The 16,708-nt window shown below is 38.0% G+C and overlaps 1 protein-coding gene across 2 annotated transcripts in view; it reads right to left on the minus strand.

Annotated features, from left to right (window-relative positions):
• Positions 1–16,708, minus strand: part of prkar1b (protein kinase, cAMP-dependent, regulatory, type I, beta) — a 54,970-nt gene that overhangs the window by 36,780 nt on the left and 1,482 nt on the right. The window contains exons 3-5 of one of the 2 annotated variants that reach the window (XM_084119154.1): positions 16,433–16,614; positions 10,037–10,207; positions 8,173–8,264 (exon numbers count right to left, since the gene is read on the minus strand). In XM_084119154.1, the coding sequence (XP_083975280.1) occupies positions 8,173–8,264; positions 10,037–10,207; positions 16,433–16,614 (445 nt within the window). Of the gene's footprint in view, positions 1–8,172; positions 8,265–10,036; positions 10,208–16,432; positions 16,621–16,708 lie in introns of both variants that reach the window. The other variant, XM_084119153.1, reaches the window with a different exon arrangement.

Genomic DNA, 16,708 nt, shown 5'->3' on the forward strand with positions numbered 1-16,708 from the left:
AATTAAAACTATTACAAATTTCTGTAACTGAAATAAATCAGAAAAAAACTTCAACGTAAGTGTATGTATTTTAGTTTTTTTAAGTTTAAGTATTAAAATTACTAAAATTACTAAAAATTTAAATGAAAACTGAAAATATAAAAATAAAAACTCAGAGTATAGCATATAATAATGCTAAGATAACACTGGCTTCATACCAATTATCTGATTCAAATTACTAGAAAAATTCAATTCTGCTAAATGTACCTCATTAGCAGTTAAAGGCCTCATCAAATAAGCTAAAATATTTAAAGCAAGCGCACAAGGAAATTATGTGAATTAATGTAATTTATAGAGCGTTCAGTATAATTCTGCAGGCTTAGATGCCATGCATAATGAAAATGTTGTTCAATAATGAGCCTATGATTAATGCCTAGACCTAGTACGTTCATACAGAGCCCCTCTTATAAACCGTTAATCTCTCGCTCTTCCGAAGAGTGCATCATTTGAGCACATAAAATGGACAGCCACCTGGTGTTGGAGCGTTTGAGTAGATTATGAGACAGATCTAAGTGTCAAAGGTTTCCTCCATTAGCCTGAGCTCTGAAGCTGTGATTTGGGTTCGTCGGTTACATCACCCGCAACTTCCTCAGCACCCCATTTCCTTTGCCTAAAACAGACTGGGTCAAAATAAACTCGCCTTAAAAGACATCTGCTGCGTGTGTGGCCTATCAGATAGTCCATGAGCCGTGCTATTTAAAAAACACTTAAAACCAAACGGTTGATGATCAGGACGTCTCACTACGGTTTTTGCTTGTAATGTTCATATGCTGTGACAGAAGAGATCAGATTCAGAAATTACCGTTTAATGCCAAGGTGCTTCGCTGAGAAGTTCATTAATGATCTGATGCACTTTGTTGTTTCCAAAGATGTTCACTGTCCATCAGCACTGGGATATGAGAGCAAAGGGCAGAGGCTGCTGGGTCAAGGGTCAAGGGTCAAAGGCCAAAAGGGTCATTACTCGCCGCTTAATTGGTGGATTACCCCAGCTGCATGCTCTACTTTATGTGAACGCAAGGACACACACACACACACATTAGAGAAACTAGCACTGGATTAACTAAATCTGTGTGCGGAGGAAACAGCATTTAACAGTTTTCACTAATAGGTATATAATAACTGTTTATAATAACAGTTTTCCACTTTGAATATTTATTATATTGCAATTTATTTCTGCGATCAAAGCTGAATTTTCAGCATCATTACTTTTTGCTGAATAAATGTATCAATTTCTTTCGAAAAATAATACTGAGCCCAAACTTTTGAACAGTACTGTAATTTCCATTCATGCAGCAAGGAAGTGAATCAGCCCACTTACTTTCACAGTGTCACATTCTGACCTGTGCATTTGTGCTTCAGACTGTCCGTCTGCGCTGCAGAGTGACTGCGCTCATGGTTGAGTGTCGACTAACGCAAGAATTTCATTGAAGATCCAACACCATCCATGTGCTCAGGCAGGTTGCAGCATGCAGTTTTATGCAGCGATTTGAAGGCTAAAGCTAGATAAATCAAAGTAATCCCTATAATTCTACCACGGAGAGGAAAAATCTTTGGTCATATATAATGGAAACCTTTAGTTATCATTTGGTAATTTATTGCCGTTACAACATGCAATTATTAGAATCAGCACAAGTACAGACAAGGCCACATGAACTAAAAATATAATAACTGCATCTCTTTTAAAAGGTGCTGAAGAAATATAGATCCAAGTGTTCAAACGATTCCCAGCCAAATTTAATGAGCAACATATTATTAGTGGTGCTTGTTTAACTTTGGTGTTTACTCTTACCGTACATTTTAGCTACGGACAAAATACCTTAAATTGTGCTTTCTAAGTGCCAATCAGCAGTAGGGGGCGTGTCCGCTCATGATGGGGGAGGAGAGAGAGTGAGCCAATCAGCAGTAGGGGGCGTGTCCGCTCATGATGGGGGAGGAGAGAGAGTGAGCCAATCAGCAGTAGGGGACGTGTCCACTCATGATGGGGGAGGAGAGAGAGTGAGCCAATCAGCAGTAGGGGGCGTGTCCGCTCATGATGGGGGAGGAGAGAGAGTGAGCCAATCAGCAGTAGGGGGCGTGTCCACTCATGATGGGGGAGGAGAGAGAGTGAGCCAATCAGCAGTAGGGGGCGTGTCCACTCATGATGGGGGAGGAGAGTGAGCCAATCAGCAGTAGGGGGCGTGTCCACTCATGATGGGGGAGGAGAGAGAGTGAGCCAATCAGCAGTAGAGGGCGTGTCCACTCATGATGGGGGAGGAGAGTGAGCCAATCAGCAGTAGGGGCGTGTCCACTCATGATGGGGGAGGAGAGTGAGCCAATCAGCAGTAGGGGATGTGTCCACTCATGATGGGGGAGGAGAGTGAGCCAATCAGCAGTAGGGGGTGTGTCCACTCATGATGGGGGAGGAGAGTGAGCCAATCAGCAGTAGGGGGCGTGTCCACTCATGATGGGGGAGGAGAGAGAGTGAGCCAATCAGCAGTAGGGGGCGTGTCCACTCATGATGGGGGAGGAGAGAGAGTGAGCCAATCAGCAGTAGAGGGCAAGGTAAATAGCCTACATAAAGTATTTAAATTATTAAATAAAAAATAAAGCAATTCATTATTGTAACGGTTTCAATCTGTTTTGGTTTTGCTTTTATTCTGTTCCCTGTGCTGCTTTTCCTGAGTTCTGTTTGCTAGTTAGTTTATATGGTTTCTGATTGGATTACGTTCACCTGCTGTTCATTTAGTTACCTTGTAATCTGTGTATTTATACGCTTAGCTTTCTTAGTTCAATGTTCTGTGTCGTCTTAGTATTATGTGGTTATGTTATTCTGTTCTCCTGCGTGTTTCCTGTCTATTTTGAACTTTACATCTTTGTGCGCTCATTACAGCCACATAGTGTCACAATTATAGTGTAGGGCTGCAATATTATGACAACAATCATTGTTGCCGATTATTGCTTGATATTGTAATAATGATTAATAATGTCAATTAATTGAATACTTTAAAACTTAAACGTTTTTATGCAGGGCTGAAATGGCACGTCATATACTGGCTAAACAGACAAAACAAGCTTAAAGTCTCCCATAGTCAATAATTGTATTCCTTAAAACTCATCTTTGATCACCAAAATGGCATATTTAAATGTTTTATTTCCTGTGGAAAAAAATATTCATGACTTTATATAGCTTGAATGTAACTCTACACCCTCACTTCCTTTAGCACACGTGGCTCATGAATATGCAAATGAGCCCTGCCTCCACTCACTCATACAGGCTCATCTACAAGTCAATGTATCAGAATGGTAATGCGTTTTATCTATCTATCGATAACAACGTTGGACACATAACATCAATTAATATGATTATTCTTTGGCTTGACTACGTTATCAAACAGCAAATGATGTGTTATATTATATAAAAATATATTCTCTTGAGACTCCCTTGCTTCACGGCATAGTTAATGATATGCTAAAGCCCGTCCGCACATTGATGTGATTGGTTACAAGGTAGTTTGTGACGTCAGAAACACCAGCGATTTCAAACCGTGTTTTTGAGACTGTCTTTGGTTCACTGCAGTTTTAGGTAGAAAATACTAAGCAATGGTGTCGACTTATGAATTTACACATGGTTTGTCTTAAAGCATATTAAAAACACCACATAGACATATAAAAAAAACATTAAAAACTGGATTTTAACCATTGGGGGACCCTTTAAGAACGTTTATGAATTAGTTTATTGCTTTTTACGAATTTGAAAAAAAAAAATCACATTGGTTTGGTAGCATTACATTTTTTTTTATTCAAACTAGCAATAAATTATATACAGAAAGCAAGCAAGAATGTTCCACATCACTAAAGTGGTCTATCTTGCTAACGTGCACATGTGCTGACAGACTTGAGATTCTCTAGAGACAGATCCATCCATCCAGTGAAGAACGTTAACAAATTACTCGCACTTCACTCAGTGTGGATAGAGACAGCTTAGCCGCTTTTCCACCGTCAGCCCAAACGGTTCTCTTTGCTTAACCGTTCCATTCCGTGCCGATCCGGCCCAGTGAACACGGATATAGTTTAATTTTCCTCTGTGAGCCTGATAACGGAGCTCTTCTGAATGTAATAGAAATGTGTCAGTTGTTGCCTTGGTAGTGCAAGAGTTTACAGACGGTATGAGATCTAAATAGCGAGCGTGTTATGGAGGATGATCAGCCATTTCTTTTAATTTTATTATTAACTTGTGCTTACTTCGCTCAAATAGTGCACTTGGCCAGCTAAAGAGCTAAATCACGCCGTGCTGAACCAAGCCTAAATGGATATATTACTGGAACCATTTCTTACCATTCTTAAAACCGTTCGGCCCGACATTTTTTTTTTTAACAATTCCATCAGTTTTTTAAAGTACATTTTTGGCTAAATAAAAAACAACAACAGTTTTTTGACAAAATTCTACCTAACCCACCTTTCTTTTTCGACTTGGACCGCGTTAGAAACTCAATAGCCACACTAGCTAGCATTACAAAAGCGTGACTGTCTACTTTAAAGGTCATTTTTAATAGTACTGTCTGGTCTGCAGGTGCGTGAAACAGCTGTTCCCCACAATCACAGTGTGAAGTTTATATCAGATATGAGCAGGAAACCAGATAGCCATTATGCTAAGAGCAGGTTAACATTATAAAAGGGAGCTGAACAGATGTGTTTGGACACGATAAAGCTTATCAGCAGATATTTATCCTCCATCAAAACAGTTTAAAATCAAACTAACCATGCTTTTATTTTATTTAGCCGCATTATGTTACCCGTAGTTTGGCGCTATAATGATGTTATACAAAAGAAAACATTATTTATACAGCAAACAATAAGAGGCCATGCTAATCTCCATAGGCTTATCTGTCTAATTCTTGCAAGTATGACGTACATGCACTGATTTATTTCATGTACAGTACGTGCAGAAATGTGTGCATGCAAAACACAACACAACTTCTGTTCTAAAGGAATTTAAAAATAGATGGACAATCTCTCTGTATATACAGTAGCTACTCAGTTCAGTGGTTCATTGCAGCTCAAGCACTCGTTACTGCTGATTACTGGTATTGTGCTTTTTTTAATTAGAACACAATGCTCTGTTGTTTGAGATGCTGCAGGGCCCCTGAGGCGAGAGACAGAGAGACAGAGAGAGAGTTGGGGCCATAGACAGGATGGTGTTCAAATCAAGCAATGAAGAGTAGGTTCTGACTGAGGGTTCATATATTTCATATTCCCTATTTCACCCCAAAATCAAATGACAAAAAAAAGTTTGCACAAAGAAAATGAATCCCATTTTAGAAAAATATAGTTTTTTTGCATTGTAATATTATATTTTTTAACATTTACACCCAAATTCTTGCAGCAGTGCAACTCGATTGCAATTTAGCCGTGTCGATTAACCGGCAAAATACTGGAAGTGGCGCATTCCACCGACAAGAATCCATGAACCGCATTATTAGACCACATTATAAGACTGCATTATAAGACTGCACGATATATTAAAGCCATTTAAAATCATAATGTAGCATAGTGCTAGTGTGAGATCGTAAGGGCTGCGATTCAATTAAATAAGTAAATGCGCTGCAGGTTTCAGAGTGAAGCACAGCGCTTTGTCATTTGTCAAATGTTTTATCCGATAAGAAAACATGAAAGAAACACATTTACAGAATGGTAAATGCTACAGTGGTTGTAGAATTTCTAAGCTCCTCAACACAATTTTCTCTTCACTGACATCATAAAATATATGACAAGCTTACAAAACCAGCAAGCTTCTATTAACTACTTATTTGTATTTCATTCTGACCCGACTCCCAAGGTCAAGTTCAGCAACAGATTTCTTCCTGCATTAAATTTGCCACTGGTCTATTCCCATGCCACCATGAGGTAACTGCTTTTATTTGCCATGGCAACAAAACCACACTAGACAACAAATAACCTGTAGGGTGGGCCCTAGGGTGGGCTATGCCACATGCCAGATACTCCCTTACAATATCTGCCATCTAGCTGTAATGTTTAACTCCAGTGGTAGTGACACATCCAGTGATCATAACAAGACGCTCTTACTGACTGCAGTGTAATAATGTAAACAGTGTATGGCATGTTCTACTATATATGGCCATATGTGTGAACGCCTGCAAGAGCGAACAGGCAAATCTGTGCCAGTGGTGACAATGATGCTTACATTTGCAAAGCATATGAACCTAGGGCACCACTTTAGCTGGTGTAATGCTGTTGCCTTTTGAGTTTACTGCACAGTGCACACATTTGGGATTGTAGTAGCCTAATGGCTATTGGTCAAGATAGGTAAAATGCATAAATTAAAAAAAAAAAAACATTTTTGAAAGAAGACTCTTATGCTCACCCGGGCTGCATTTATTTGTGATATTGTAATATTGTGAAATATTATTAAAATTTCAAACAACTAAAAATGTTATGTATCCCTGTGATCAAAGCTGAATTTTCAGCATCATTCCTCCAGTCTTCAGTGTCACATGATCTTTCAGAAATCATTCTAATATGATGATTTGATGCTCAAGAAACATTTCTGATTATCAATGTTGAAAACAGTGCTGCTTTATATGTTTGTGATAAATACGAAGAAACAAAATCTGGTTTCTTTAGTCTTTACTGTCACATGTGATCACTTTAAAGTGCTCCAATTATGTTTTTCAGATATAACCGGTCATGCAGTGTGTAATTTAGCGGTTTGTGAATGTAAAAGGTCTGCAAAGTTTCAAAGAGCAAAGTGTTATTGACTCCTAAAGGAAGGGAAAGGAGGAGTTTAGAGATTGAATTTTCGAACAAACCGCTTTCAGAGTTTTTGAGAAATGAGTGCAATGAGAAATTAAGTGATGTGCAATGTATATTATGTGAAAAGTGTTTTTTGACCTTTGATGCATGGAAATGTATTGTAGAAGACCTCAAAAACAAAATCAGGAACCTTTAAAATAGCATAATAAGGGTGAAAGTGATACTTTCATAAAAGAAAAAAAATCAAACTGACCTTGAAAATCTTCTATTATTTCTAATTAAAGTCTTTATTTGTTCTAGTTAAAGTGTTTCACTGTAAGCGTATAGAGAACTGCAGACTGTTCACGGTGCATCTGCAGCATGTCAGACTTAAATGAAATAACCCTGAAATAATGTAATTTTCCTGTTATTTACCAGATACTGCAGAGTCATAATCTGCTGCACCTCGGTTTGACCACGTCAAGCATGTTGCTTTGACAGCATCACAGACACACATGCAGATAATTGGACATTGTGTTATTCTGTCGCCAGGAGCGAATATTCCGTAACCATGGAAACAATGTTAATGTCCTCCACAAATCTGAGTCAGAAATATGAAGTGCGTTCTGGAGCTTTCCGAAGAAAAATTGCAACATAGGCCTTAAAGTCTTAAGATGATGTACAATATAATCAGTCTTTTCCAACTAAATTTGCCTATAATTCTGATAAATAGTGACTGTAATATATTCACAACAGCCAAAAAAATAAATAAAAGCCATCAATCTTAAAACACGATAGCATGCATCTGCAGCTCCTGGCAAGAAAGCCTGATAATAAGTGTGGTGAATTTCCAGCTGAGAGCTGGATGTTTTGGGGAGTTTCGTGTGTTCTCAGAGAGGGTTTAAAAGCAGAAAGCTGAGAGTTTGTTCCCTTCATGGTGGATCTGTATGCATAATGGATTCGCCTCAGCAGTGAAACTGTATTCCGTGCACAAAGACGGAGCAACCTGAGCGAAATTCCTGGTAGACTGGGAGAGGCGTTTTACTTCTCGTTGTTTAGGGTTTGTGGCATCTCCCCGACTCAAAGGCCAACAATCCACGCAACACAATTTCCCCACACCCACATTAAAACACACTTTCCACCACTGTCAGACACAATGCCTCGTTTTATTTCGACGCAAGTCGCCATGGTGACGAGAGCAACAGAGCGAATACAGTGGCTACTCACAAGCCCCCCTGACACAACTCACACCCTCACCCAGCTAAACGCACACAAGACCAGTGCTGACAACCAGAAACCAGCTGGAAACAACATGACCCGATTCATAAGAAAGACTTCATGATACGGAATATAGTGTGACTCATAATACCTGACAACAAACTACCTGAGACGACGAGCATTTACCTTCTCTCATTGTCATCTAGGTGGGCAAACAGCACATTCTTAGAGATGGCTTTGGCCAGGGCAGTCATTGTCTTGTAGTCCTTTGGAATGACCTATAACCAAAGAAAACAATGAGTTACTAGATTAAGTGTAGGTTTCCTGGCATTTTGAAGTTTCTGCAAAATAATATCTAACTACATTTGCGTATTTTTACCAGAAACTGTGAGCCCAACCTCGAGTCTCTCGAGATTCTGATCACCTTTTCACCCGTTTTATCATACACAAGGCAAAACTGTAACTCTGACTGCTTAGAGAATTAATAGTACACCTCTTCTCAACAATGCATGATTTGAGGATTCATTCACGTTCATATTGGAGCACAAATGATGCGGGACGTGTTATGTACCGATGTTTAGTACTTAGGGTTTGTGGTAATTAAAGGAGTCATGACATTTTTATTTTAATGTGTTCTTTGAAGTTTACTCATAATGTTAATAAAGTCGGCTAATGTCACTGCATAGGAAACAGTATCAAAACCCACTTGCTATTGCATCCGAGTAAAAGTTTTAAAAACATTATCCATATTATTTACAGACAACACATTATGAAATCGTTTAACTTACGGTATTTCAAAACTTACGGTTTGTGCAGCTGCTGTCAGATATAATACACGTTCAACAAAAGTTCCTTTGCAAACTCGTTTACAAAACAAAATGCTCCGAACAAACATATAATCCTCCGACACGATTCGGGACGTCATTAAAATGAACCATCCACTTGTTCCTTGGTAATTATCCTGGACACCAGGATTATGTCAGAAACTGAGCATGCATTTATATACTGTATCCAGTGTAGACGGCCTCAGTGATTATAATGGGTTTCTATTTGTTTTTGACGTGACACACACAAGTGTCATGATGTATAACTATTTGTTAATGTCTTGCTCTGGAGGCATTTGCAAATGTATTTGGCCATGTGATGTCAGATTCCGCAACATCAAAACGAGCCATTTTTGGAGCTTGATTAAATAAATGCTTTGTTTATAATGAGGAGAACGTTTTAAGCTATGAAACTTGCAGGATGTTTTAATGGTACAAAGACCTCTTATATGTCAAAAGATCAAGGCAAATTTGATTTATCATGTGTCATCATCATGAACACTTTAGTTATCATTTGTGCTAAATCAAAATTTACAATCAAAATCAGTTTATTATCAGCAAATAAAACTATTACAATTCATTTTGTTCATTGAAAGCTGAAATAAAATATATATAATATATATATATATATATAATTATTAAAGGAAAACATTCAACTTAAAAAAACTTGCCTTAGGAAATAACTGAAATAAATAAGTTAATACATAATACTAAGTTTTAAAATAAAATAAATTAAAGCTAAATAGAAATATATAAAATAAAAGCATAAAAATAATAGTTCAAAATAATAAATACTATAATAGTATATAAATAACACAGGTGCTTAATTACGTTCACCGCAAATGTTCCTGGTGTTATTGTGCACAATTCAGTGAATGTATTCTAAAGAAAAAAACATTCATAGCACGTTTCGACTTGTTTTCTGCTTACATAATTAAGGTGGTACAGAAAAGGAAAACAACCAATAATATCATAAAGTAACAATTCCATCTAATCAAATAAAATCCATGTCCCATCCTGTATTCTATCCAACTGAATATTCCATTTCACTCAGAAATACCACATTATAGAAGTCAAATGTATTGTTAATGCCAATTTTTGTCATCTATAATGAAAAAAAGTATCTAATGTGAAGACGTGGTATTGAATCTGGTTTAGTCCTAAAGGGAAGAATCCAAAACAGGGTGTTTGAAAATAATGCAAATTTAACTGCAATTTGTATTAACCTTTCTGACGTAGCTGACGGCATCCTCCTCTGTGTAGACTTCAGCACTGACCCCACCTCTCCGGCGCCTGGCCTTCACCACCGGGTTTGGAGGAGGAGGAGACACTTCATCATCGTGAGAGTCCGACTGCGAGTTGGACTTCTGGCGGGCCATGATCTGCTTGCATTCTTCCTGTGGAGAGGGGAAGTGAATGATACATATGATTAGACATCCATTTGAAAACATCAAGAGGATTGTAATCATCTAATGAAGGGCTGGATTTTTCATCCCCATTACACAGGACACGCAAAAACCGGTGCGAAGTTAAAACAGCAGACGCAGAGAGGGTAAAGCTATGATTAAAAAAAATCACGATTACAGATAATAAAATCAACTGCATCTAAAAGACTGAAACCTACTGTGAGCACAGACAGCAGACACAACAGCACTGAGATTTCACTGGCAGAGCGAGAGAGAGACAGTCAAAGATTCCCGTATGAAAGAGGGAAGAACAATGAAGCTGCATGCCACAGCACAAATGATGTGTGTGTCCATGAGACAACTAGTCAGAGAGTCTACACACAGTCTTACGGTACATTACTGCATATGCGGTGGACATATGTAATATATATATATATATATATATATAAAAATGTATTGTGTAAACATACTATATATGATGAATTTGTAATCATATGTATAATATATATTTTTATATACATATGTATATATGTATATGCAATATATACAAACACACACGCAAGAGTATCAGTATTAATCCACATATTGATTTCTTACAAAATAAATATTTTGCATAAAACTACACTCACAAGCCACTTCTTTATACACCTGTTCAACTGCTCGTTAATGCAAATATCTAATCAGTCAATCACATGGAAGCAGATCAATGCATTTAGGCATGTAGACATGGTCAAGAGTGTGACTGAAGTTCAAACTGAGCATCAGAATGGGAAAGAAAGGTTGTTGGTGCCAGACAGGCTGGTCTGAGTATTTCAGAAACTGCTGATCTACTAGGATTTCCACGCACAACCATCTCTAGGGTTTACAGAGAATGGTCTGAACTGAAGAAGAGAAAATAGCCCGTGAGCGGCGGCCCTGTGGGTGAAAATGCCTTGATGATGCCAGAGGTCAGAGGAGAATGACCAAACTGGTTTGAGCTGATAGAAAGGCAACAGTAACTCAAATAACCACTCGTGTCTGCAAAAGAACATCTCTGAAAGATGTGTGAAAACACGTTGAACCTTGAAGCAGAAGATCGCTGGGTGCCACTCCTGTCGGCTAAAGCTGGGGCCACACTAAAAGACTTTTTAAAATCTTATAAGATTTTCAAAATGTGAGAGACCACAAACATGATGATAAGAAATCACAGATTTAACCGATTTGTTCTTCTAGTGTGTGGAGTACAGCGATGTGATCAGGAAAGCACAACACACACTAGATTCCTCTCACAAAAAACACAGTCCTGCCTGTGAACACGGGAAATCTCGCAAAATCTCTAGCATCAAACGTGACTTTAAAGAAAACAAACATGGCGGACAACTTGCAAGGAGAAATGCCGCTTATAGTGTATGGACCGTTTTTACAGAAAATTTGCAGTGGGGAAAAAAGAAAATTGTTTAGATGAAGTCGTGGTGACGGTCTTTACATGTTACAGTGCGAGCTGGAGGTGAGTCTTCCATCAGCTCGCTTTCTGATTGGGTATTGTTTAGGGATGTAACGATACCCTCATGTCACGATTCGATACATATCACGATACTGAACTCACGATACGATATTATTACGATACTCCAAGACATATGGTAAAAGGTTAACAAAAAAAGTACTGTTGATTAAAATGCTAAATTTGATTTTACATTGGGGTGGAATTGAATCGGTTTTGACTTGGTGCTGATAACCCAATGCAGAGGACAATGGTGACTCCAGAATAAAAATAGTCATGATTCTGAAGCTGAAAATACAGAATTATTTTAGACAAATATGCTTGCACTGTCACTGACTAGATACAGTACATTTAAAATAATGTAGGCCACTTTTTACTGGTAACATCTGGCATTATCAGGAGCCACAAATATTGCCCCATTGCATTATTATACATTATATTCAACATTATATATAGGGGGTTAATGTAGTACTGACACTAAAACTCTGAAAACTAGAATTTTTTCTATTTTTTTATTTTGGGTGAACTATACACAATACATATTGTCACTATCCACGATACATATTGTTGCAGTTTTGTATTGCGATATATTGTGACACGATATATTGTTACACCTCTAGTATTGTTTCATTTCACATGATTCACTTTTCCAGAGCGTGCGCGAGTTTGTCCTCAGGGTTCCTCCGCACAACAGGATTTATGATTGGAGATTTGGGCGGCTCCGACGTTCTTCCGAGCAGATTCAGTCACTCTTAACACACCTCACACACCACAGGAAAACCTGATGAGATAATCTGTAGAACCATCAAGATAATCGGGACTTACGGAAGGGGAGAAATCGGTCCAAAATAGCCCGGAATATCTCGTAGTGTGTGCCTAGCATTATAACAGGACACTGAGGCTACAACAGACTCACCAAAATTAGACAACAGAAGACTGGAAAAATGTAGCCTGGACTGCTGTGACATTCAGATGGTCGGGTCAGAATTTGGCGTAAACAACATGAAAGCATGGATCTGTCCTGCTTTGCATCAACAGTTCAGGCTGCTGCTGGTGTAATGGTGTGGGGGATATTTTCTTGGCACACTTTGGACCCTTTAGTACCAACTAATCATTGCTTAAACACCACAGCCTACCTGAGTACTGCTGCTGACCATCTCCATCCCTTTATGACCACAGTGAATCATCTTCTGATGGTCACTTCCAGCAGGATAACACGCCACATCACAAAGCTCAAATCATGTCAAACTGGGTTTTTTGAACAATACAAGGAGTTCACTATATTAAATTGGCCTCCACATTCACCAAATCGCAATCCAGTAGAGCACTTCTGGGATGTGGTGGAACAGGAGATTTACGTCATGGATGTGCAGCCAACAAACCTGCAGCAACAGTGTGATCCTATCATGTCAATATGGACCAGAATCTCTAAGGAGTGTATCCAGCACATTGTTGAATCTATGCCACGAAGAATTAAGGCAGTTCTGAAGGCAAAAGCGAGGTCCAACCCAGTACTAGCAAGATGTACCTAATAAAGTGGGTGTGTGTATAATATATTTAGAGTGTGTGTGAATATTATATGAATGGTTTTAGTGCATTTTTATGTGGTTGGTTACTTGCCTGAGTCACTCTCTACTCTGGTATTCTAGCCTCTATATCTGATATCAGTCTGTTAATTTTACAATTAAAACTTTTACAGGATATAAAAGATAAAGTGTTTGTAAAATGGCATAAACATCTGCCTCTGAAACATCCCCAAGACACAAATACCAAAGTGAAGGCAGGCAGATGCAAAGGAACAGCTGGGCACATGCCACACACAAATCCACACACAAAACACACACACAAGCTCTCTCCAAAGCTTTAGACAGCCATCAACAGGCCTGTCCATGAAATAACACATAAAGAGTCCAAATGTGCTCTGAAATCTGTGCAGCATTTATTTGAAAGTGAAATCTTAACATTATAACATTAACATTATAGGCTAATTGTATTTACTGTCACATTTGATAAATTTAATGCATCCTTGCTGAATAAAAGTATTAATTTCTTTAAAAAAAAAAAAAAAAAGACTTTGAATGGTGATATATGTTTGGGATTAAAGGGATAGTTCACCCAAAAATGAAAATGCTGCCATAAAAAATATCTTCTTTTGTCTTCCGAAGATGTATGAAAGTCTCACGGGTTTGGAACAACACGAGGGTGGGTAAATGATAACAGAATTAAAATTTTTGGGTGATTTTTATTTATTATTTATATGATTGACAAATAAACTCCAGCATTCTTCAACTGGTACATGAGCAAAATACTACTTTTGTTAACTGGGCAAGAGGTCACGTTATTGGTCGATGCTCAATCGATCTCAAGATGGACAAATATCAGCCTAGCCTATCACTAAGAATCTTGTATCACTAGAAACATTAATTTCTATTGATATTTAAAATAAAAAAAAGAAAATAAAAAGGAAACCATGTTATCATTTGCTAGCCCACATGTTGACTTGTGCCCTACATGTCCATTTTAATCCGGCACAGTTTTCATACACTCATTCACACACATAGGGTCAGGAGTGCATATCCTTTAGCAGCCCGTGGATTTTCATCTTTCTAAATGAACAGAAGCTGCCAGACAGACAGATAGAGAGAGAGAGAGTGTGAGTGAGTGATTGAAATTCATCTATGACTAAAATGCAAGTGGGTCAGTAAACATCGTTCACCCAGCGGCTCAAAACTACGATGACACTAAATAACCTCAAAAACACAAGCTATCGCTGAACATGCGTCATGAGGAGAAGACAAGGACAGTCGTTCTCTTGTTCTGAGTGCAATATCAGCCCATCTGATCACGTCTTATGAATACACAATCCCATCGGCTGTTTGATGCTCTACCTAAACCAGCAGAAGCTCAGCAGAAGCCCATTCCTAACAAAAGCCCAAGCCCCAAGCATCTGCGGGTATGAAAAAGCCTGTTGTTCCTGGAGCACATGATCAAAGAAGATGTTCAGTCGCTGCTGAGTGTGGATGCGGTTACTGGCACCTCCAGCTAAACGAATGACTGCTGTGACTTTCATAAGATCCGTGTAATCTAAGATTGGGCAACAACATCAAACAGCATCAGCATGCCTCCTAATTGTCTATTGAGGGGGAACGGGAATGTTGATGATTCCAGCTCTTACCACATCTACTTAAAGTAAGTACACTACACTACTGTTATTGGGGCCAATACTCTTTTTTTTTTTCTTTGTGAAATAAAGAAATTAACAATTTTTCAGCAAGGAAGCATTCAATTGACCAAAACGGGTGGTAAAAATGTTCATGATGTTAATGTTTCTATTTTAAATAAATGCATTAATGCACAGTTTCCATTCCACGAAAACACTAAGCAGCACGACTTTTTCAACATTGATAATAATCAGATGTGTTTCTTGAGCATCAAATCATCATATTATAATGATTTCTGAAAGATCATGTGACACTGAATGCTGGAGTAATGATGCTGAAAATACAGCTTTGCATCACATAAATTACATTTAAAACATATTCAAATAGAAAACAAAAATATGTTTTTTTTTGTATAAATAAATAAATAAGAGGGCCTCAAGATGACTTAAAATAATTTAATTTTAATTAATTTTAGAAGTGTGATTTCTACACCTGGAAAAGTCATATATATATATAGCAGTCAACAATTGAAGTGGATCAAAACCTTTCATCAAAGTTATACATTAATTTTGAACAATACCCATTCTTGTCTTAGGACAACTTTGATTAACTTTTTTGATCCACTTCAAATGTTGAATACTGTATATATGTATATATGTATATATATATATATATATATATATATATATATATATATATATATATATATATATATATATATATATGTATGTATGTATATGTATGTATAAATACAAATCTTAAAATGCCACGCGCATATAATGATTATATATATTTTGTAGTTATACCAAGCTCTAAAATATTTAATCAGGTAGAAATTATGAGTAGGCTAAAACAATGTTTTTATTCTTATCCTTACAGTTTTGAAAACTGTTGCCAACAATGAGAGGCCTTGTAGTCAAACATTTTGAGAATCACTGCAGATTCTACATACAAAGAAATGATGTAGCTGCTGTAAAACTATAAAAGCTCTACAAAATCCAAAATCCAATGTTTACACCTGCAAATGAACTTCATAGATTTTCCACAGATCCTGATAAAGTGCCTAAGTGTATGCTGTCCACTCAATTCACACACTCCAGGAACAGATCAAAGAAGCGTTAATAGAAACCAACGATTTCTCATTCCAAAACCTGCAATTAATTCTAATTAATATCCTTTCTATTGTGGTGCACTTGTCAACAAATAAGACACATAAAGAACATCAACCTCACTATGAACGCTAACACAATGACAGTTAATGATCATGGATGTTTGAGGGAAGACGAAGGCTTTCATTAACAATGAATACACTAACAGTGAATTGAGCCAGAATTTTTTCCAAAGCAATGCACAGTGCATTCATTACAGGATCATCCCCCCGGAGCATCCTGAGGTTAAGTGCCGAGCCAAATGGGACAGCGATGATCTCAATAACTCTCCAGCTCCTGCTTCTCCAGCTCCATGGGAATGAAGCCACATCCGTTGTGATCCCCAACCATCACCCTTTCCGACGCAAATTCACAACTTATACAAACACATCACCAGCAGAGCAAACAGAGTATTAGAGTAACGCACCTTCTCCAGCTTCTCGAAGTGTTCCCGCAGGAACTTCATAGGCCGCTCGGGCTTGGCGATGCACAGGTTGACGATGCACTCTTTGAGGATCTGCTGTATGTTGTGTTTCTGCACGAAAACCTCACAGCCTTTCAGACTTTCATCTTCTTCCAGATTGGAGGAGGAGGTGGCCATCTTATCTTCTATCTCTGCCGCAGGAGAAAAGAGCAGGAGGGGGGACGAGGAGAGATATTCTTTCTTAAGTCTGTGTGTCTTATTCTCTCAAATAATAATGTT

The sequence above is a fragment of the Abramis brama genome (assembly GCF_963993115.1).
Source record: "Abramis brama genome assembly, chromosome: 1".
NCBI classification, from domain to species: domain Eukaryota; kingdom Metazoa; phylum Chordata; class Actinopteri; order Cypriniformes; family Leuciscidae; genus Abramis; species Abramis brama.